This window comes from Ananas comosus, linkage group 10 (assembly GCF_001540865.1).
Source record: "Ananas comosus cultivar F153 linkage group 10, ASM154086v1, whole genome shotgun sequence".
Lineage (NCBI taxonomy): Eukaryota > Viridiplantae > Streptophyta > Magnoliopsida > Poales > Bromeliaceae > Ananas > Ananas comosus.
Window position 1 is genome coordinate 4,099,301 of NC_033630.1, and position 24,281 is coordinate 4,123,581.

The window sequence follows — 24,281 nt, forward strand, 5'->3', positions numbered from 1 at the left end:
ATCAATTAGGATTCGAACTTGGGTCTCGAATACCAACCATCAAACCTTTTGCTGCTTGCGCTAGGAACGGTCGGTAAGAGATTGAGCAAAACAAAATACTAGTCTCATTTTCTTCATCAATTTTCAAATCAAGGACCGAAAGCTTGCTCACAATGGAGTTGAAAGCGCCGAAGTACTGTACCATGCCCCATCATTCATCTTTAGATTATATAAGTGCTAACCCAGAAAAATTTTATTCACTAGTGAATTTTCTTCATAGAGATTCCTCAACTTCTCTCAAACTACTTTTGCAGTAGTCTCAGTCTCTACGTTGAATAGCATTGAATCCTTCAGTGTCTCTTCAAATTGCTTATTCATCATCCCTTACTGGTTTATTCTTCTTTCCTTATAGGGCAATTTCATCAGCAACCTTTTTCAGCATTGTTTGCATCTTCAACTTCCTTAGTGCAAAATTTGTATGGTCGGAACGAGTAATCTCATACTTAGCTACCGTAACTTTTCCCGCCATTATTTCACCGTCAATGCCAAACTATAAAGAACGAATGTTGTGATACCAATAGAAGGAGCTGGCCAAGGAGTAATAGTGCACACCTCAAACCCCGTCGACACACGAGCAGAGCGGAAAACCAGGATCTTGTGTAGAGAAAACTTGATGTGAACAATCAAGAACACAAATATGAGAATAACAAAGCGATAAGAGAACGTGAACACAATTTACGTTGTTTGACCAACGGTGTGTCGGCCTACATCCATGCTCCTCAATGTTTTATTCGATTAATCCGCGATATAAAGTACAAGGAGTAGAGTGAATGCAAGATGCTCTTAGGGATCTCTCCAAATTTTCTCTCCCAAGTTGAGTTTTTACAATGAAGCTTAAAACCCTGTACTTAAATTACAAGGTCTATATAACTCCTAAATCCAATACAAGTATGAATATCATTGTCATCCATCCGAGCCCTTCAATCCACTTTTAGCGGTCGATCTCCACTTAAAAAGACTTGAACCATCCCTAATCTCAAAGCACAAGACCATCCAATTTGGAGTCAAATCTAATTTAATTTTTCTAGTATGACTTTATGTTTCGAGATCTAGGGGCTAAACCCTCTTAGCCGGAAACTGGTGGGTCGTGTGGACGGAAAGAAATAATATCATTTTTCGGGCGAAGCTACACAATGTTACCCAGTCATCCAATCGGGTGGAACTTTTGCTGAGCGAGTGGACCGAGCACCTCTGATCACCCCTTTACGCTTTATGCTTTTTATGTTTTTAATGTTTTCTTTTGGTTTTTTTAAATCTTTTCTTTTGTTCCTTCAGAGGCCTCAGCTGCTTCCGTCTTATACGCTTAGTTCATTTTTCTTAATGAATGAAACAGGTAGCTAGGTATCTATTTCTCAAAAAAAAAAAAAAAAAGACTTCGCGTTCCGAAACCTAACAAAGTGTTCCGAAAATTGAAACTTATCAGAAGCTCAGGTTTGGGAGCACATATTCATATTCCGAAACATCAGCCTTTAATCTAGCTTTTGGTGAAAAACTCAAAACTCAAAATTTTAAATTTGAATTTATTTTATTTGAATTTTAGAATTTATTTATTTAATATCTATTGTTATTTATCAATTATTTTATTTATTCATTTATTTTTATTCTCTTTCTTAGCGAGAAATGCTGGGATATTCTCCGGTTCTGTTTCTTGCGTCCGTTCCGTTTCTTGCACCAAATGGAATTCCGTTCCGTTTCTTGTGCGGGTTACGGTTTTTTCTCCTAACAAGAAGAATTCCTCTCTCTTTCTGCTTTATACAATTTCTTTTTCTCCTTTCAGACAGTAGGTGAAAACATATTATAAAAAATATTAATCATCATCGCCTTACTCTTTTATCTTTTATTATTTTTTTATATTCTTCTTAATTATTTACTGGGTGTTGAAAGAATCTCCATCAACCTCCTTCACGATCGTGGTCACTAGAGGAGAAATTCCGATCATACCTGCATGTAAAGGATAGAAATACACCTTAAGGCGGTAACACACGTTTCTTAAAAGATCAAATCTTTTATTTGAATATTTGCGTTTATCTGTAAGTTCAAGCTTATCTTTTAGTTAGATTTTGATTATAATCAGATTTAGATATTAGCTTTCTATCTTTTGAGCTTTTAGGAACTCTCCTGCAGTTCTGGAACGTGATCCATGTATCGGAACATCATTTGTATGTTCTAGAACACACACCAGATGCCACTCTGTTTCTAGAGAACTCCCTCACAAGTTCCAGAACATAGAACTAACGTTTGGTCTTGGCTGTTTGATCGTGAAATCGATTCAGAATGTGGCTTCACCCTATTCCAAAAACTTTCTTTTTTTTATAGAGATAGGTAGCATGATACCCGCTTCGTTTATTTCACTTAGAAATAAATTTAGCTGAAAATGTAAATCAATTATGATTCGAACTTGGGACCTCGGATACCAACCGCCTAAGCCCTCTATCACTTATTCTTAAAACTTGAGGAGAGAGAAGAAAAGAAATGGAGAGAATCCGAGAGAAAATAGTTTTCCATCATAATTATATTCTTTTTCTCTTCAAAAGTAGAGAAAGAGGGAGAGAAAATGAGAAAAAAAATATTTTCTCTTCTCCTCTTTTCTTACTGTAAAAAACAAGAGAGAAAATTGCTTTATTTTCTTTTCTCTTCTCTTGTTCTCTTTTTCTCAAGGGGGATTACACCACCAGTTACTATTTGGTTCTCTAACTTCCAAGTTTAATATTAGATATATCCTAAACTCTTTCAATATAATTCACTTTAATCCTTGTACATATAATATTTGAGCATAAGATTAATGATTACCCTGTATATTGAGTTATTGCTTTTTATGAAATATAACACCCTGCATTGAATTATAATTTTTTATTTTATTGCATAATTGATAAATATATGAGACGGTGGGAGGACCAAAATATATGGAGATACAGATGAACGTCCATATATATATAGTAATAATACTACAATTATAAGGACTAAAATGAAACATTATTCAAAGTTTAAGCCCGGATTGAAAAGAACTATTATTAACAGTTCATGATTTTAAGTATCGAATTTTAAAAGTTTGAGAACCAAAATAAAACTCGAGTTAAAGGTTAGAAACCAGTAGTGCAATTTGCTCAAAAGAAATTAAGATTTTAAATTTATTTTGTTAGTGCATACCTTACTCATCTTCCCGCCCTTATAATTTTTTTCTATATAACTTATTTCTATCGTTCCATATAACATATTTTATATATATTCAAAACTCTCCCCCACGCTGACTTGAATTAAATAGGAAAAAAAAATTAAACGACAATAAGGACCCAGTGAGACTTAAATTTAGGATCTCCTGCTATACTATCATACTAAAATTATATAAAAAAGCCAATATTCTTTACAGAATTTATTTTTCAGAAATAAACTCAACTAGCAATATAAAGTAACTAAGCTTCGAACTTGAGAGTTCGAGTACCAATTAACCATTAAGCTTTTAGCCAACTGCATTAGATACAATTTGTAGTCGTGTTATAAATAGTTGTATCAATATCAACATTGTCGATGTATGTACAAATACTACGACCTTATAACTGATCAAAATATTGACTCATTTTTTCATTCAGAGTTTCAAATTCTGGATTAAACAAATTAGTATATCATGTTGATTTTTTGGATTTCTCTTAGTAACTCTGGGTCATGTTTAATATCTTTTAACTCATATAATAACTAATATCATTTGGAAGGTCAGAAACGACTTGATCTTTAGGAGAACCCAACTGAGCCGAGGGATAGCCGTCCGTTCTCTTAAGCTGCTACTGACGGAGTGGGATTTACTTCACTCATCTTGACCCTTTTTTTTTTTTCTACTTTTTCGGGGCCCAGGTTGCTCCACTCTTGTAGCATTTCTTCAATGAATGAAACGGGTAGCGTGCTACCTCTTTCTCAAAAAAAAAAAAAAAAACTCGTATAACCATGTCCAAAATGGTTATCTCCAGATGCTGCTCCTTGTCCACAGCATAAAAGGTCAGACACCAGAAAGAGACACAATTCTCCTTTGAAATGTGCCTCCAATGCCAACTTCTATAACTACAAAAACCAGCCATGTCCAATCTATAAACTCACATACAATTCCAAACCCATCCAATCTCACTAAATTCCACAAACAACATGCATGATCCAAGAACCCACTTTTTGTCCCACACTTTGTCTCATAGCCAAACACCCAAGCCCAAGCCCTTAAGATCTCCCCAACACTTTGTCTCATTTTGTTCTCTTTGGACCATCCAATTTGTGTCTTATGCTTTGCCTCTTTATCTTCTTTATTAATTCCCCCTCTATCACTCCAATCATCTTAAACATTAATTAGCACAGTGATTAATAGTAGCAAAGAGAGCTAGTTCGATGAATACTAGCTTTAGGGGCTTTGTTGGAGATTCTGTGTTATTCACTATTAGGCCTCGCTCATTCCGGACCAAGTATTTTGGTGCATGTTGCCCTCCTTTGCTATTTAAACCTTCACTTGCATTGGCCATGCATCACCAACCATTGTGATCATAAGGATTTTTAATTTGTTTCGAGTCGAAGAAGCGATCATTCACGATGTGCGTACCGTCGACCGACCCGTGCCCGTTAGTGGTTGAGGTAGGGGATAGCGATCTCGCCTTGTCGACGCATTCGTTATGTGATGAGAAATTTAGAGTTGTATTGGTGGGGCAAAAGGAGGAGCTTCCACTAATCCAAGCTCGTAATCGGGAGACTAATCTGCATCATGAGGTAGTAATCATTTTGCGCTCGCACTTTGTTGAATATAAAATATTCGGACATCGTTCTCTAGTAGTTTAAGTGTTTAGGAGCATTTAACACTAACTTTTAATTACTTAGATTGTTGAAGAGATATTTGCCCTTGGACGAATCGCTGCGCCATCAACCATCACCGGACTACTTAACTACGCTCGCAATCTCGTGTCCATGCTTTTTCTAGGCCATCTCGGGCACGTAGAGCTTGCAGCGGGGGCACTCTCGGTCGGCTTCGCGAACATCACTGGCTACTCGATCATCTTCGGCTTAGCCATGGGGATGGAACCCATCTGTGGCCAAGCTTTCGGGGCTCAAAAGCAGACTCTCCTAACTCTAACACTTCATAGAACGATAGCATTCCTCCTCCTAATTTCCATACCAATTACCTTTCTTTGGCTACATGTTGATAAAATTCTCTTACTCTTAGACCAAGACCCCAAAATAACTTCTCTAGCCAGAATATACCTACTCTATGCTCTCCCTGATCTCTTCTTACAATGTATCCTGAATCCTTTTAGGATATATTTAAGATCTCAAAATATCACCAACCCAATAGCACTTTGCTCCTTTGTAGCTTCACTTGTCCACATTATAGTGAACCACTACTTGGTTCATGTACTCAAAACTGGCATTAAAGGTGTGGCAATGGGGGTGGTAGTGGCCAATTTTAGCCTCACAATGCTTCTACTGTGCTATGCTTATTCAAGTGAGGCATGCAAAATGGCATGGAATACCACATTATCTTTTGATTGCTTTAGGGAATGGGGGACAATAATAAGACTAGCTATACCAAGCTGCATCTCAGTGTGTTTGGAGTGGTGGTGGTATGAGCTCATGATCATCTTATGTGGGCTCTTATCGGGCCCCCAAGAAACCGTCTCGGCCATCGGAGTACTAATGCAAATGACCGCCTTGGTCTATGTTTTCCCGTCGTCTTTGAGCTACGGCGTGTCGACCCGAGTGGCCCAGGAGCTCGGGGCCGGGCGGCCCGAGAGCGCAAGGAAGGCCTCGATGATCGGGGCCGTGTTTGGAGCCGGACTAGGGATCGCGGCGATGGCGTTCAATTTATGGGCCAGAGCTTGGTGGGGCCCCATATTCACTGACCGTGGCCCAGTTTTGAAGCTGGTGTCGATTGCGCTGCCTATAATTGGGCTTTGCGAGCTCGGTAACTGCCCGCAAACCGCGATGTGTGGAGCCCTAAGAGGGAGCGCACAGGCAAATGTGGGGGCCCATGTGAACTTAGGTGGATTCTACGGAGTGGGCTTGCCGGTGGCTCTGCTATTCGGTTTCTGGTTGGGCTTGGGCTTTGTGGGCTTGTGGATGGGCTTGCTCGCCGCGCAGGCTTCGTGTGTGGCGGTGCTCACGATGGTGCTGGTGAGAACCGACTGGGCGGCGGAGGCGGCACGGGCCGAGGAGTTGACTAGTGGTGAGCAAGTGTTAAAATTGGATGAGACAATTGATGACAAAGGAGAGAAAGAGAATTTGAAAGGGAATGGTTGGGCCTTAAGAACTAATACCCTAGTTAACAAAGTCTAACACAAGCAAGTTTTAGGGTTATTAGTTGGTGAGTTAAGATGTTGTTTTGTTCATTGAGGTAGCGTTTGGTTCGGGACCAAGGGGGGAATAAGCCCTTGTTCCCCCTTTGTTCCCAATAAAAAATAGGGTTTTGACAACTAATAAGTCATGTAGAAGCACCGAAATGTTTGGTGACTTGCATTTTTATTTTCTGATTGTATTATCTCTCTCATTGTGCTTTACTAGTTAAAGACCCGCGCTTCGCTGCGGGAAAAAAATTTACAGTAAATATATAGTAATAATTAATAAATAATAAAACAATTATTTATATATTAGAGATTTATTCAAAATTAAGACACAACGAATAGAATAACTTTCTTTTCTCTTAAAAAGTATTTTTTTAGCGAAAAATACATCAAAAATATTTTTTTTAGCAAATCTAATAAGATAATTAGGGAAAAAAAGGCAAAAAACTAAGCATGAGGAGAAGCGGATATCATAGATTGTCCGAGACCCTACACAACCCATCTCTTCGGCACCGCAGAGGCCATCATCTTTGCCTTTTCCTCCTCCTCCATCACCACCCCTTGAGGAGTTGCAGTCCTCACCGAGGAGTGTAGCTGCCCCTCCCTCTTTCCCTTCTCCCCTGCAAAACCCCTAAGCAGATGTTTATATTACTTTCCCAAGGAGGAGGGGGAAGATTTGGTACTTTTCCAAGAGTGGGGAGATTTAAAAAAAATTTGGTAGATTACCAAGGAAGGAGGATTTGGTAGATTTTAAAAAAATTTGGTAGATTCCCAAGGGGGGAAGATTTGGCAGATCCTAAGGAAGGAGCATTTGGTAGATTTTCAAAAAATTTGGTAGATTCCCAAGGTGGGAAGATTTGGCAAATTCCCAAGGAGGAGGAAAAATTTAAGAATGTACATTTTTAAGAGATGGGAGAATTACTTTTTCAGGAATGCGGAGAGGTTGACACGCATGCCATCCTAAATTGTCAAATTATAGTTTGTATAGATGGTTTTGAATCTACTCTCGGAGCACTAGAAGAATCATAGAACCTAATTGTGTCGGTTAAAGTCTAAGAATAATCATTTTTTCAAGATCAACATGTTGAAAATTTGAAATTAATGAAAACTTAGTGGTCTGAAATTACTGTGATTTTTATTATTTTGAGAGAAATGCAGTATGCTATCTGTTTTGTTTAACTTTTTTTTTAAAAAAAACTTAAACTTATTTAAAAATGTGAAGCAATCAAGCTTTAAAGTTGGGAATTCAGATAACAACCATCGAGTTTTTTGGCATATGTGCTAGAGAGGGTCCGCATGGGCCCGAAATTGTCGTCCCTTGATTTCCAGTGCTTGTATTGTATAGGGAATCAAAAATGAGATTTTAAAGCTTAAACGTAGAAGTTCAAATATATCTGAATTTCCCACTTCTATTGTAAAGAAAGAACATATTAAAAGAATTTTATTATAATCCTTAGTTACGTAACACTCCATCTAACAGTCCTAGATCATACGACAGAGCCAAACAAGCCCTAAATGGTATACCATATTGGATCGTTTGTTGTACAATTTTGAAAAATGATGCAAATATTTGTAGTATGTCCTCAAAATGTAGTGTTACAAATGCACAATTGATGTGCAAAATTTGTCCACACCCTTGTCTCTCTCGATTTTCTCTTCTTTTTAAATAAGCGTCTTTATTTTTGTAGAAATACCCTAACATAGATAAACATGTAAATAGTAAAGTTTTCAAGGGCACACATGAATTTATTTGGACAATTTTCTATATTTTAAAAAATAAAAATTCAAAGGCACAAATACTTGGTAAGCATCCAAGGCCTGTTATAATAAACCCAGCTGTACACTGCTCTGGAGGGCAATCCTGATGGTCCCAGGTAGGGCTGTCAACGAGCTGAACACAAGCGACCTGAGGTCAGCTCATGTTCAGATCATTTAGTATTCGAGCTGGCTTATTAAAATATCAAGTTAAAAAATTCGGCTCGTATTCGACTTGTTTATTAACGAGCTGAATATAAATTGGCTCGCGAACAATAAGTTAGATTGTCAATCTTAATCTTATGTGAAAAATTGAAAAAATAAAAATAAAAATTAGAATCTTAATCTAATAATTAAAATTCACAAAATGAATGTCTCTTTGCATTTGAGTTGGCCTAAAATCTAAATAGTAGAAATTTGTAATACAAGCAATATCAAGCCGAATACAAGCAAGTTGACCAAGCTCGTCTTCGGCTCGTTAAGATTTTGAGTTAAAAAATTAAACTCATGTTCGGCTCGTTTATTGAACAAGCGATCGATTTCAGGCTCATTTCGAGCCGAATATAAATTGACGATCGATCTCGAGCTCATTTCGAGTCAAATATGAATTGGCTCACGAATTGTGCGCTTGATTGCTAGCTCTAGTCCCAGGTTCGAATCCCGGATGGGGCACAAATAAATAAAAAAATATTTTGAAGGGCCAAATAACACTTATGGGTGGTCTAGTCAATAATAACAATAAAAAAAACTTATTAGGGGAAAAAAAAAAAAAACATAATGTCGAAGGACTAAACAATCATACCAACCAAGAATAGGAATGATGTATTGATACTAATTGAGCAACACGATGATGCTTATAAAGCAAATTAGTCACTGAATTTAGGGGTGTTGTGCACACTACAAATGTTTGATTCTTAAAACAAAATATGCAATTAGAAAAAAAAATTATCTAACATCTAAATTATAATATAATAACTAAAAATCTGTTTGGCCCAACTGTAGAAATACGAATGTACGCTGAGAATAATAATTGTTTTGTACTCTATCCAAAGATAATGCTTGTACTACACTGTGAAACAGCTGGATACAGGCTTATTATAGCACAAGCCAAACCTAGGACAACTTGGCTATGCAAACAAAAATCTAGGTCAAATCCAAATCAGTAATTAATTAATAATTAATAAATAAATAATGGGTATGGGATTCCACAAACAGAAAATAAATTAAATTTGAGCCTTTATATTAAGAAACAGTTTAATTCATCATTTATCACATTGAGTGCATGAATCTTGAAACAATAACAAAATCCAGGCTAGGGCTACTATACTCTTATGAGTATAAGCCCTTTTGTACTCATAAGTTTTCTACTGTTGAATGAAAAGATGTACGGTTAGAATAATAGTTGTTTTCGGTTAGGTTAATATATAGTGGTTTCCTAGGGTCGAGTGGGCGATTGATTGAATAGTATGATCTAAAGACTGAAAATGATCAAAGTAGTAAACCTAACGGCAAAAAACTTATGAGTATAAAAAAGCCTATACTCATAAGAGTATAGTAGCAGAACTCCAAAATCCATCTCTTGGGGAGATGCTCCCTAAAGTTTTAGTTCTCATTTATCATCCATTTGGATTTGATTAGTGGTTGAAAAAAATAGATAAAAAATGTATAAAACTTACCTTAATTATCATCTATTTGAATTTAACTATATATATCTAATCTTAAAAAATTTAGATTTTATTATCTGATATTTTAATTTATTTATTTTGAGCAAATTAATGACTTTTTAACTTTAAAATTTGAATACATTGTTTTATCTTTAAGAATTTAGTTAGTATATTTTATATAATTTACATAACTATAAATTCACTAAAGTAAGCAATTAGTTTAAATTTTATATTTGAAGAGCTATCAAATTACTTAAATCAAACAAATTGAATGGCTAGGTACAAAGATTAAAATTTTAAAAGGTTGGATAGTTGAATTGAAATGATTTATAGTTCAGCTAAGTTTTTATACATTTTTAACAAATAAATATATAAAACACAAATAATTTCTTAAACAAGGTACTTGTTGGATTTTAACTTGCATTCTACACTGCATGAACATTTCATTCAGTATATTTCTACGGAATAAGATAAATTACCGTATAGAAGAAATATATGATTTTAATAAATTATGAATGCCAAGAACTTTTATGTAACAGAAACTAAATTCCTAACTTTCAATTATATATAAAAATATCCTACCAAATAAGTTAGTACTCGATAATGTTTCGACATCCAAACAAAGCATTAGGAATTAGATTCTCTTATGATGAAACTCTAAACTTCCAACTACATAACTCAAAAATTGACTTCTCCATAAATTTAGTTGCCTTTTTCTTAATTCAATTCCAAGGTTGTTAAGTGGGCAACTTATGTATAAATAATATAGAAAATATAAAGAACTCTAATTCTATCAAGACTAGGTCATAATTGTCTTCTAGCTATATACTAATGTGGCTACCAACAACCCTATGTATGAATAGTAGATATTATTTAAAACTAGTGTAGTAACCAGCGCGTTGCGACGGATAGGTACTACTAAAATAAATTTGATATCTAACTAATATATCAAAAATTTGCTATTATTTTAAAAATAAAAATACTCCAAACATTTTGGCTTCTTGCAAAAGTATATTAATCTGGTGAAACTGATTAGTAACAAAATGTTCATAGATAGAAAATAAGTATGTAAACCTATTTATCCAAAAAGTGACATACTATTTGGGAGAGATTTAGATAAAAAATTCAATAAAAATTAACATTTTATAAATCAAAATAATTAATTAAAGGGTTAAACTTTTTTTGTATAAGCTATATATCCATCCCTTCATTTTCTATATAAGTTATGATATTTATCCCTTCAAGAAAATGAAGACTTCTTTAGGTCATATATCAATTTAATTTTATAAACATTCTTACATCAGTTAATAAAAAGAGTCATGAAAGTAAAAAAAAAAATAAACATATGAAAAATTATACAATAAAATTTTAAGAGACCAAAAGATATACAACCAACACAACCTAATACAGCAAATATAATACAAAATTTTACTTTTGAAAAAAAAATATAAAAAAAATAAAGGATAGAAAAAAAAGTAATAAACTTTCACCACAACAATCACATCAGTTCGAATACCATGTAAATAAAAAGAACTTGAAAAAACTGAATAAAGCTACCTAAAAAATTTCAATATTACAATATAAAGAATATGTAAATCTTTTAAAAGAACTTCTGAAATTTGGACTAAGGCTCGATTTGATGAAGTTGCCAGCACCAAGTTCGGTAATGCAGCATGCAAACTCATCCTCCGTCCACAGTATGCTCGATTTTGGCCTCGAAGCTCATGGATGAGGAAGAGAAAGTAGAGGAGAGAAGGGAGTTTTTGTATGGGTTTCTACGATTTACGGTTTAGATTAGGATTAAGATGTGTGGACCATTAATTAGACGTTACGTGCGGAGGGAAGGCAAAAGGTTGGGTTAAGGTGGATGGACCATTAATTTGACGTTATGTACGGAGGGAAGGCGAAGGATTGAATTAAGGTGGGTGGACCATTAATTTGACGTTATATGCGGAGGGAAGGCAAATGGTTAAAATTAAGGTGGGTAGATCTTTAATTAGACGTTATGGGTGGACGGAAGGTGAAGGGTCGGTTTCCCAATGTGAAGCTCAAAAGTGAAGGAAACACAACCACGTGACATTTCTTTTGGGAATTAATGTATAGGTATAGATATAGATGTGCAAGCAACCTATTAGGGTAGCATGCACTGGAGTCATTAACACTCAAACCTGCTATAAGGAGTTACTCAACCTGATACACCTATCGTAATGATAAACGGCCCGTCTCAACGCGACCTTTATCTTGATTTTGAATACTCCTGTCCTCCACCATGATGTGCATATCGTGTCATTGCTTTTCGTCCTGCTTCTATTTGTCCAGCTGTGACCCAAACAGGTTACCAGACATTCGCTAATTAGTACTGCATCTATACATATTATAACCCTTCCAAGTCATTAACACTTAAACCTCTTATAAGGAGTCGATCCCCTAAAGATTCTCTCATGCCTAATACTACAACTTGACACCTATCGTAATGATAAAAGGCTCATCTCATCGTGATCTTATCTTAGATTTCGAATACTCCTTTCATCCACCACTGTACGCATATTGTGTCATCACTCTTCGCCATGCTTTTATTTGTCTAGCTGTAATCCAATATTACATCTTCAGATATTGTAACTTTACAGAGTCATTAACTCTTAAATCTCAAAAATTCTCTCATGGCTAATACTAGAGATAACCTAGAAGATTCCTACATGACACTAGATTTTAAAATTGAACCATTGCCTAGTTACAATGTTGCAATCGGAGACTAATATCAACTGTTACGTGCAGTACCAACCGTCTCTAATGCAAGCAGGAAACAGCTAATTAATGATTGTTACCTTAGGTGTCAAGTTTGAAGCCTAATTTTTTCACCTTCTCAACTAAGCCTATTTCTAAAAGAAAGAAAGAAAGAAAAAAAAACAGATGGCATGTTACCTGTTTCTCTCTCAAAAAAAAAAAAAAAAAAAAAAAAATAATCGCGCTTGTTGAATGTTTTTAAAAAGGAACTTATTCTATTTTTCCAACCACACCCTTAAAGATGTAAAATTATGTGGCTAAATCTTGTTGGCTGTTAGGGCAAATAAATTAATTCAACATATAAATTTCTTTGTTCCTATAAAATAAGTAGACATTTATATGTCAGGTTCCCCTTGCAAGAAACAATTATATCAGCTACAATTTCGTAATACAATATTTATTTTCTTGGAGGAAAAAAATAGAGAGGAAAACCCCCAACCTGCTTATATTAATTATTGCAGATAATGAAAAGCAAGTACCAAAAATGCTTACGGGGGGGGGGTGGGTGGGGGGGGAGTGGGGGGGAAGAAAACACTCATAACAGGAGTCGATACGCAGTTTTGAATTGATTGGCTTTTTTGGAGTATGCTTGTATATGGCTCCCATAATATTACCCAAAAAGAGTTAAGCATATGGTGGGTAAAATTAGGATACAATATGAGTAACCATAGTATATATAATAACTCTTGTGTTATACATCTCCCCATTACCTGTCTAATAAACATTAGAGTATGTATATATGTGTCCAGATATTTGGATTTTATTGGAAGATAATGAAAGTACAGAATGAGGAAGTTCCCCAATAACTTCCTTTGAAATTAATAATTAATATTTAGCATGAAATTGTGATTGGTTGGGAGGAAAGCATATTTGAGGAGCTTACGCCGCTTTAGAGAGGAAAAAAATTCTCTCATTGAGTAGCATCCAATCTGCTATCATGTCAGTTTTGTCATTATCTATGAAATATAATTTTTCTTCTCTATTGGTTATTTTCTTGGATTTTAATATTGAAAAGTATCTAGCAAATCCTTAGATGATGGCCAAATTAACATGCACAGCGAATCGGAGGCTTTATAATAAGATGTTGTTTGGGAGCTCTTCACTAAAGTTTTATCCTACATTAGAGCTAACAAATCACAGCCCATTTAAGGGTTGATCCAACACCTAGGCACCATGTAGAGCCCACTAAAATATTGTTGTTGGGTGGTCCTCTCCTCCTCCTTTTTTGGCCAGATTCATTACCACCCTGTTTCTGATTGAGGATTGTGGATTGGTTTGGATGTGGGAAGAAATTATTCAACAATAATATATATGCTATGGAGCTCATATTACTTTGTGATTATGATTTACAAATTTGCTGTCTCTTGCAAGGTGTTAACTGTCATAATTTGTTACATTAGGACTGTACATTTACAAACAGGTTTATTTTATTATATGTGAGAAAATAATTTAGAAGTCGCGCGGCTGCAATACATAATTATAAATACCTATTCCGATTCCCCATCTATCTATTACATGTACTCTATACTTTTTGGTCCCGTTTGGTTTGCGAGTAAAATGAGGATAACGAAAGTTCTCCCGCTATTCTACCGAACGAGGTATTATTAGGGGTGGAAACGAGCCGAGCTCGAGCGAGCTTATGTCAGCTCAAATTCGGCTTGAAATTAATTTCGAGCCTAAATCTAGGCTCAAGCTCGGCTTGAAATTAATTCGAGCCGAGCTCGAGCGAGCCTAATTTCGAGTCGAGCCGAGCTCGAGCTCTAAACGAGCCGATTGAAATTCTCGACATTATATAATCAATAGTTTAATTTTTATAGAACATTACCTACAATTTGATGCAACATGTCCAATAGTTCAAAATACAAAATAATTATAAGAAATATGAGCTAGGGTGACTTCCTGACTAGATGAGGGTCTGAGAGAGAGAGAGAGAGAGGAAAAAAAGTAGGGATTTGAAAATTTAAATGTTATCATGTTTTAGGGTTATGTGCAACAGTGAAAGTCTGAAAGAGAGAGTGTGTTATGTAAATTTAGAGTTTGGCTCAATTGCACGGTCGTACTTGTTGGGTTTATTTTATGGGCCAACAATAATGGCCCAAATTAAATTAAAGCCTATATATAATTAAAATACATTATATATATATATATATATATATATTCGAGCTTTTCGAGCCTAATTCGAACGAGCCGAGTAATACTCAAGCTCGGCTTGAAATGAATTTCGAGCCTTTTATTTTGTTCAAGCTCGGCTCATTTAATTTCGAGTCGAGCTCGAGCGAGCCGAATATCGAGCCGAACACGAGTCGAACGCGAGCCGGCTCGCTCGTTTGCTAGCCCTAGGTATTATTTGGTTGGGATAAAATATTCCGATCACACCTAACTATTCCTGGTTATTTAAGAATAGCTTAGAATAGACTATTCCATCCTTTTAGTGGAATAGGGCTATTCTAAAATTTTTCAAATTTTATTTTCGAGTAGATGAAAGAGATATGCAGAATAATTTATTTTTTTTATCCCTTACAGGGTTATGACTCCTTGTTATATAAGGCAATCAACTTACAAGGTGATTTGTTTTATCTTAGAAAAATAACTCAGAGGCCTAATATTGTGTGCCAAGTTAGGAGTGTATATATGTTATCATACTCCCCATCTATTAATTACAATATTTTTCTAGAATAAAAAAAAAGAAAAGATATGCCTAGGCTTTAAAAGGTTGTTGATTTGGTTCAAGATACATGTTAATTCCCACTCATTCATTGGCCTAGCTTTTATATAAAAAAAAAAAAAAAGCTAAAATATAGGAATACTTGCTTGTTGATTTTTTTTTTTTTTTTTGGACCTTCAAAACGTACATTTTAGCTCCTTAACTTTCATAAATATTTTTAAAGGATTATAGCTTTAATGAAAAGGGTAAAATGACCAAATTAGCTTTCTAGAAGAAAAAATATATTTTAAATATATTTTCGTCATTTTTAAGGTACTTTTGAAATAAATTATAAAAAATTGATAGAGTATTGATGATACCATGATAAAGGAGGACTAAATATATCAACTTAAAATTCTGATGGAGTAAAATCTAGGTTTTTGTAAGTCGGTGAGAGAAAGTGAAAAGTATATATTTACTGGAGAATTTTCTGTATTTTAACCTAATAAATTAAAAAGATATGAGACTTAGATCTATTTAGCAAAATGTAATTTTCGTGACAACTAGTTAATTTTAAGAACTTTGTTGTTTTTTAGTTTCAGATTTTTAGTTTCAAATTGAATAAAATTCACCAATAAACTATCAATTTTGATAGTATTAGTAAGATAGAAGATATCTTTTATTTAAAATATTTATTTATTTTCTGAGTTGCAAATTAAGTAGGTGTTGAAATTAATGTGGAGCTACGTAATATTCCAACTTGCTTTAGTGAAGTTTTACAACTTAATTTGTCAATATTTTAAAATTTTCGATCTCTTTAAGATGGTGGAATTGACGTAATTTTTAATACAGATAATTGAGATAGGACTAAAGTGCAAGAAGATTTCTTATAATTTAGCCAAATATTAAACACCTAGTAGGCTCTTGAAATTAAAGAGGAGCAAAACAACTTCATTGTGTGTATGTCACACCGATTACTATACATGTCTTGTAGCTTGTTACATCGCTTCCTGCTTCATTTATTTCATTTAGAAATAAACTTAGCTAGAAATGTGAATCAACTAGCATTCGAACTTGGATCTCGGATACCAACCACCAAACTCTTTTGCCACTTACGCTAGGGACGATTGGTACCTACTTTTGTCTTTTGTGATAGGCAAGTAAAGCTTTCATTACTTAGCTTAGGAGTATAAATTCATAGTTGTTGAGTAGGTTTCAGTAAAACTACTCTCACTCAATAAGAAAAGTTCAACTTGTTTAGAAATGGCATTAAAACATACTTTAAATTTGGGTTACTTGCATACAATTTTATGAAGATACATTAAATTATCAGTATATCCTTCTAAAATATAAGTATTCAAATATATATTTTTTTTTTACTGTTGAAATCTGTTAGTAAAGTTTATTTAACCATAAATAAAATTGAACCAAATACTTTAACCGTGATTAATTGATATGAAAATAATTATTTTGCTCCTTACACATCTAATGAGAGAAAGAAGAGGAGAAAAGAAAGAGATAGAACAAGAGAGAGAACTCGAGAGAACTAGAATTTTACGAGGAGGCAGATGTTTTGGGAGAGTGCGGGTTAGCAAGAGTGAGCACGGTCCTCCTCATCCCTGAGGCGCCATTTCTAGAGGTTGAAAAGAGAAGGAGAAATAGGCGCAGGCGAGGATAAAGAGAAAGAAAAAAATTATTCAACATTTACAAATACGACCGACCGTCCCTAGAGCAAGTGGCAAAGGACTTGGTGGTTGGTACCCGAGACCGAAATTCGAATCCTAGTTGATTCACATTTCTAGTTAAGTTTATTTCTAAATGAAATAAACGAAGCGGGTAGCGTGCTACCTATCTCTCTAAAAAAAAAACATTTACAAATATGACAATTTACAGAGACATATTTATACGAACAATAATATTGTTATTTCATGTAGTAATTGGTAAAAACAACCATATTACAAACTGATATAAACTAGTAGAGGTTCAAATATAAATATATTAACACATTTGAAACCATCCTGACATATTCAAGCATAGCCATTCAGCATAAGTTATCACTAGATAACTTATTCTAGCATTCAAACACAATCTTTTGAATTTTCAAATGGAACTTTATTCAATTGCACTTGTGGTCCTTAAACTACGAGACACGGGATGCTTTAGTCTTCAAATTCTAATTTGTTGTTGCAATTTTATAGCCGAACATTCTAAATTATTATAATTAAGTTATAAAATACAATTTAGCTAATTGAATGATGATGTGTTGCTGTTGTGCTAGTAATATGGCATAGATTGCAAGTTCTCGAATGTACTTTAGTCGGTTAAATCATTATGTGCTGCTGATGTGATAGTGTTACGGCATATTAGTTATTTCATGCTTTACATTATTATCATATTAGCGACAGGTCACTATAATTTGGTTAATTAAAATGTACCGAAAAATTTTATTACGAAAAAATAAAAGGTTCAAGTCAAAAATTATAATTAATAAATTGAATTTGATGATAACAGTGTCATACCCGTGGTAGTTTGAGGACTAAAAGTGCAATTCATTTTATATAGGATAAACTTCAAATATTATTTATGTAATTTCGCACTTTCATACTTTAGTACCATATGGTTTAAAGTGTATCAATTTAGTATTTTGTAATTTTATTTTTTTTCTTTTCGCTAGTTCCTCCGTTAATATTTTATTAAATTACATATAAAAATTTTAAATACTTCACCTAAATTTATCAAATATTTACTTTAATACCTTTTAGTTTTAACTTTTTCACTAATTTAATAAAAAAGATTAGTGAAGGAGATAATAAAAAGAAAAAAAAAACCACGGAGTACTAAATTGATATACTTTAAACCACAGCATACTAAAATAAAAAAAAACGAAATTATAAGTGTGGTATTTAAAGATTTTCCTTTTATATGTATTGCAATATAAATTTTTATGAAGTAAATAAGTTACTGATTGGTGCCACGGTGGTGATGGGGGACATTTTGCGCGGAGCATAGTGAGATGCGGCCACCGCGGATTTTGGCTTGACCGGCCAGCAAAGCCACGTGTTCGCCCGGCTGACCAATAGCCGTAGGGCATCAACTAATAAGAGAAACGCGTTTCCCCGCACTCGTACGACGACTTGGGGTGCGTTTCCCGCTTGAACGGAACGGGAAACGCCACACCGGATCCCGCTCTGATACAGCGAGACAAAACTGTACCCGCGGGTGGGACCCACCAGACAACTCAGCAGCTCTTTCGCCAGCTGTCAACCTCATCAGGTGCTCTAAAATCTCTAGCCCTCATTCTTTCGCAAATTTACGTCCCTGCCATCGCCTCGCGCAGAATGACGATTCAATCCTTCGAACTAAATAAAAAAAATTGAATCGATTTTAACTAAATCGGCAGGATTTTTATAAGTCATATTAAAATAAAGAAAAAAATTCAAATATCACCCCTATGGTTTCATATTTTTTTTATTTTGATACTTTATGATTTAAAGTGTATTAGTTTAGTACCTCGTGGTTTTATTTATTTTTTTTATTATACCTTTCACTAATTATTTTCGTTAAATCAGTGACAAAGTTAAAACTAAAAGGTACTAAAGTGAATATTAAATAGATCTAGATGGAGTGTATAAGATTTTTTTGTATATAATTCAACGAAATGTTAACGGAGGAGCTGACGAAAAGAAAAAAATAAAATCACTACAGTACTAAATTGATACACTCTAAACCATAGTGTACTAAATTGATACACTCTAAACCATAGTGTACTAAAGTTAGAAAATGCGAAATCACAGGGATGGTATTTGAAGTTTACCTTAAAATTAAACAACAAAATTAAGTTAGCTAATTTTATTTTTTATATAATTTTTTAAAAAATTTATTGTTTCATCGGATTTCAAATTAGAATTTTTTATAAAATAAAAATTAAACTAGATGAGGACAAAATGAAACTTTTTAAATCACAGTATGACAAAATAAAAATAAGGTAAACTATATAGGACAATTTGCCATAGTGGTGAATTAGATCTAAATGGTTGTAAATTTGATTCTTTCTTAGCTTATTTATAAAGGAGCAAATAATATAAAGTAATGTTATACTTGGTAAATAAAGGAGGGTATTTAATTGGTGAAAAAAATATAAAAAGTAAGTATAATTTTATTAAATTGTAAAATTTATAAAATATTATAAAATTTATTTATATTAACCCTTATAAAAAGGTATTATTCAATTACTTTTCAGTCTTCACCAGGGATTAGGAATATTAATGGATACGAATATTTGAAATTTTGTCCGAAATCAAATCCAAATCCGAACGGAGTGAATTTATTCGATACTAAACGGATATAGTTTCGAATATGTATATCAAAAATAAAAATCTGGTATAGATTTTGGCTATACCCGACCCAAATCCAAATCTGAATCCAATGAGAACCCGAACAGAGCGGATTTACTGATGCTAAAAGGTTATGATTTCGAATATAGATATCGAAAACAAAAATCCGACGGATATAGATTCGGAAATAAATTTTGACTATATCCGATCTAAATCTGAACCCGACCCGAACCCGAATTTATTTTACATTATATATAATATGTATATAAATAATATGTATATAAATATTTAATGTTATATCTGAATTTATGTTTTAAAATTTAGATTTAATGTAAAACTAGTGTAGAGACCCGCGCGATGCAGCGGGTAGATAATAAAAACAAAATTTTAAAATTTTAATAAAATTTATATTTACAGTTTACTCACATATATGAAGCTATACTATGTTAAGCACAATTAATTTGTATGACCAAATTCAACTGCTAAAAAAAAAATTATAGTTAGAAACTTATATAATTTTTTTAAAATCATCAAAATACAGAAGAAACATATAATTTTATTGTATTATGTGACTCTTGAACATTCCGTTGTGAAAGATAAAAAAGTGCTAACTCCAACGCAGCTGAATCAACCCAGCGGGCACTTATATGAGCCGCGACTCGCTTAGTTGGACGATACTTTTCGAAGGAGACAATGTTCTTTGCATGTTCTTATTCTTTTTCATCGTCCTCATCATCTTTATTAACACAATGAGAGAGAGAGCTAGATGAGTGTGGGCTGGGAGATTAGATAATGATATTCTTTTTTGCATAAAAAATAACAAACCATGCAAAAGAGGATGGGGGAATTAATGGAGTTGGAAGTGGATTGTAGTTATAAATCTCACTCATTGGTGGAATATCGTGTATATAATTAAATATTGCATTTTGGATTGGAATTATAATTCTTGTGATTTCAATGACTGGGAGGTGAAGGGTTTGGTGTTGAAAAGAAATTTGAGGGAGAAGAAATGATCAATATTGAAGAGAAATAACATATAAATTAAAAAGCACATTGAATAGAGAGGAAGGGAAAAGCCAAGATCATTGAATAGGAGGTGATGGTGAAAGGAAACTTGCCACGTGGCAAAAACATTGAAAATTCATATATATTAATTAATAGAGTAATAGATTAATAGATAATAGATTAATAGATATTTTAAAATGGGTTATTTTCATACACGTCCCTGCAAACATAGTGAATTGCAGAAGTATCCCTGCAAAACGAAAATTTCATAAGTTGTCCCTGCAAAAGTCTTAAGTTATGCAGATATGTCCCTACCATTAAGGTCTGTTAAAAAAATTTCGTTAACCACAATTAAAAACTTAACCATGGTTAATTAATAACGTAAATTGACGGTTTTGCCCTTCTTCCTCTTTCTCCTCTTCCTCTTCCATCTTCTTCCTCGCCGACGGTGGCGGCGACGGCGACGGCGGCATCGGCGGCGAACCCTCTCCCTCTTCCTCTTCCTCTTCTCTCTTCCTCTCCCTCTTCCTCTTCCCCCTTCTTCTTCCTCTCCTTTTTCCTCTTCCCTTTTCTTCGTCGCCGGCGAGGGAGAAGATGCGGCGGCGACGGTGGCGATGACGAACCCTCTCCCTCTTCCCTCTTCCTCTTCGCATTTCTTCTTCCTCTCCCTCTTCCTCTTCCTCTTCTTCGTCGCCAGCGAGGGAGGAGATGCGGCAGCGGCGGTGAAAGCAAACCCTCTCCCTCTTCCTCTTCCTCTTCCCTCTTCTTCTCCCTCTTCCTCTCCTTCTTCCTCTCCTTCTTTCTCTTCCCTCTTCTTCGTCGCCGGCGAACCCAACCCTGCGCCGCCGCCGCCGCCATCCACTCCGATGGCCCAAAGAGGGAGAGAAAAAGAAGGGAAAGAGAAATATTTTGGAGGGATATATTTGTGAGGGTAAAAAAGTCATTTCACAAGAAAACTGTTAAAAAATTAACAGTTTCCTAACAGATTTCAACCAGAGGGACATATCTGCATAACTTAGGACTTTTGTAGGGACAACTTATGAAATTTTTGTTTTGCAGGAATATTTCTGCAATTCACTATGTTTGTAGGGACGTGTATGCAAATAACCCTTTTAAAATATTAAAAAGAGAAAAAATTATTTTGGGTTCGGATTCGAATTTCAAATTTTTGGTGAATTCAAATTTGAATATAAATTTTTAAAATTTTTCGGATTTAAATTTGAGTTCAAATTTCGGGTTTGAAGTTTCAGATATTTGAAAATTCGTGCTGAATCCGACCGTTCGCATTTCTACCCGGGATAGAGATAGCCACCCTGGCAGAGTGTTGCATCTACCACGCACCAAATCCAATCATTGGGGTTAGACCCTGGTTTCCTGGTAAATTCCCACAACTTTGGGGTCATTCATTGTTGCAGCACCACACCTTCCTTAACCTAGCGTTTGTATATATATATAACGTTACACATTCCTCTGCTGATCATCAAAGGAAAAATAGAAAAAGAAGAGCTCTCCATTGTATGTTTCGTTCTCGCTTATATTATATATAAATACTTGTTATGTTAATATATAACCCAGATTTAATTTTGAATAATGTAGCACAATTTGCTTTCTGAAAGAAGCTATTAAACGATCGATGGGTTACTGGAAATCGAAGGTTGCTCCGAAGATCAAGAAGATCTTTGACAAGGACGGCAAAAAGGCGGCCGCCGCCGACTTCTCCAAGTCCTTCAATAAGGTGGTTTCATTGCTTCACGATCTTCTTCTCCTTTTAACTATTTTTCATTCTATTTTTTTCATTACTTTTAATTATATATACATATTAGGATGAGATTAGTAAGGAGGTGGAGGAGAAAAAGAGTGAGCTACAACCCAAAGTTGTTGTGGTTTATGAAGCTGCTTCTGCTGAGATCAAGGTCAAGCTAATAATTTCTCTTTTATCAATATATATATATATACATATATATATACACTTAAGCTGTTCTTATATATTTATCATTTTGCATGCATGAACTAAATAAAAGTTGTTACAATATAGACTTTGGTGAAGGAGCGCAAACAAAGTGGAGTCAAGAAGCACTCCCTCGCGGTCGCTAAATTCCTCCAAGAATTAATAACAATCGGTATTTATATTTTTATACAATATTAATTAATAGTCAGTGCAAAAAAAAAAAAAAATTCATCTTAATTTAATTTAATATAATAATTCCAGAGTTCCCTGGAGCCAAGAAAGTGAGTGAGGCGCCGCAGCGTCGGCCCCGCCTTCGTCGCAGGCCCGGTGCTCTTCGTCTTGCGAGAGGTCTCGGGCTTCGTGGTCACGGTATGTGCGACGGCGGCGGCCGAAGCGCCCGTCGCCACCGAGGAGACGGCCTCGAGAGAGGTGGCGGCAGTGGTGATGGGGGAGAAGAAGGTGGAGATCGAGGAGGCTGCGGCCGAGCCAGCTGAACCGGCACCTGAACCGGCCTCTGAACCGGCTGAACCGGCCGAGGAGACTCCCAAGCCTTGACCAGTCAAAGAGGTTGCATGCATGGGCTTGGTTTGAGCCAATTAAACCCTATTTATTATATATAATATTATTTTTAAGAGTAAAGCTAGAATAATCCTCGAAGTAAACAGAGTTATTCACTTCTAGATTGTTTCTGGCGGTAGAACATTCGAATCGATCATCGGCTCTTTAGACATAAGTCGGCTATTTAGACTTTCTGGAAACTGAATTTCACAATTATACCATATCATTTGTCTAGTAATCGAGTGAGAGTTAAAAGCCATTAATTAAAAATTGTCAATTTTTGAACCAGTTGAAAATTAGGCAAATGATATAAAAATGCTATAAAATTTGAAATCTAAAATGTTCGAATATATATTATATATTATGTTTAATGATGTTGATCGTTGATTTAAATACTCTATTGTAGGAAACAACTTGAGACAAATGATGTTGTTTACTTCCATAAAAGAATCTAGCCTAGCTCTTATTTTAATTTACTTGATTTGTTATTCATTGTATCTTCCTTTTTTTGTTCTCTTGTATCTATATTGTTGGGTTTTAAATTTTTTTTGTATTTTGTATTTTTGCATTCTTGTGAAAATGGAAAACATGTGAAATTATTATTTATTTACTACATAAAACTGCGATATGTAGTTTTGTTTGGAAATTCATTCTCATTGTTATTGGTTTGTGAAATACTGAGTAAACAACTGGTCATCTAAAATAATGCAAAATAATGTGATCGAAACAATGTGAAATAATGCGTAAATAATCATTTATTTTTAAAAACTTAAAGATGTATGAGAAAGCTCTTTTAAGTATAATATGTTTAATATAGTCCGTGATTGGTGCCATATTCTTCTAGTTATTTCGAAGAAAGGGGAAAAAAGAAGCATGAAAAAGTAGCTGTGCAAATTTGTTTGCTTTTAAAAATTTGACTAAAATAACCCTCAAAGGTTTGGTAAGCGAAATTTGAACGGTAGAATTTTTTGATGCCCCACCACATATATATATATATATATATATATATATATATATATACTAGGCTTTTATGCTATTAATAGCACCATGGCATTGGTGCTACCAAGTTTTTGGCCATTGGATTAAGAGATGTGTGGTTAGGATGATGTGGGCCCCCTAGGGTTGAGTGGGTGGTTGGTTGAATAGTATGATCTAACGGGTGAAAATGATCCAAAGGGTAAACCTAACGGCGGAAAACTTGGTAGCACCAAGTGCCTTTCGTGTATTATAGCCATAGAGCGGACCCTA

At 34.6% G+C, this 24,281-nt stretch overlaps 1 protein-coding gene and 1 pseudogene across 1 annotated transcript; both read left to right on the forward strand.

The window, feature by feature from the left end:
- LOC109716650 (protein DETOXIFICATION 48-like) lies at window positions 4,603-6,456 on the forward strand. Its single transcript, XM_020242189.1, has 2 exons — window positions 4,603-4,776; window positions 4,885-6,456. The coding sequence occupies exons 1-2, from the start codon at window positions 4,603-4,605 to the stop codon at window positions 6,334-6,336; spliced, it is 1,626 nt and encodes a 541-aa protein (XP_020097778.1). The 3' UTR covers window positions 6,337-6,456.
- Window positions 21,932-23,643, forward strand: LOC109716050 (annotated as a pseudogene).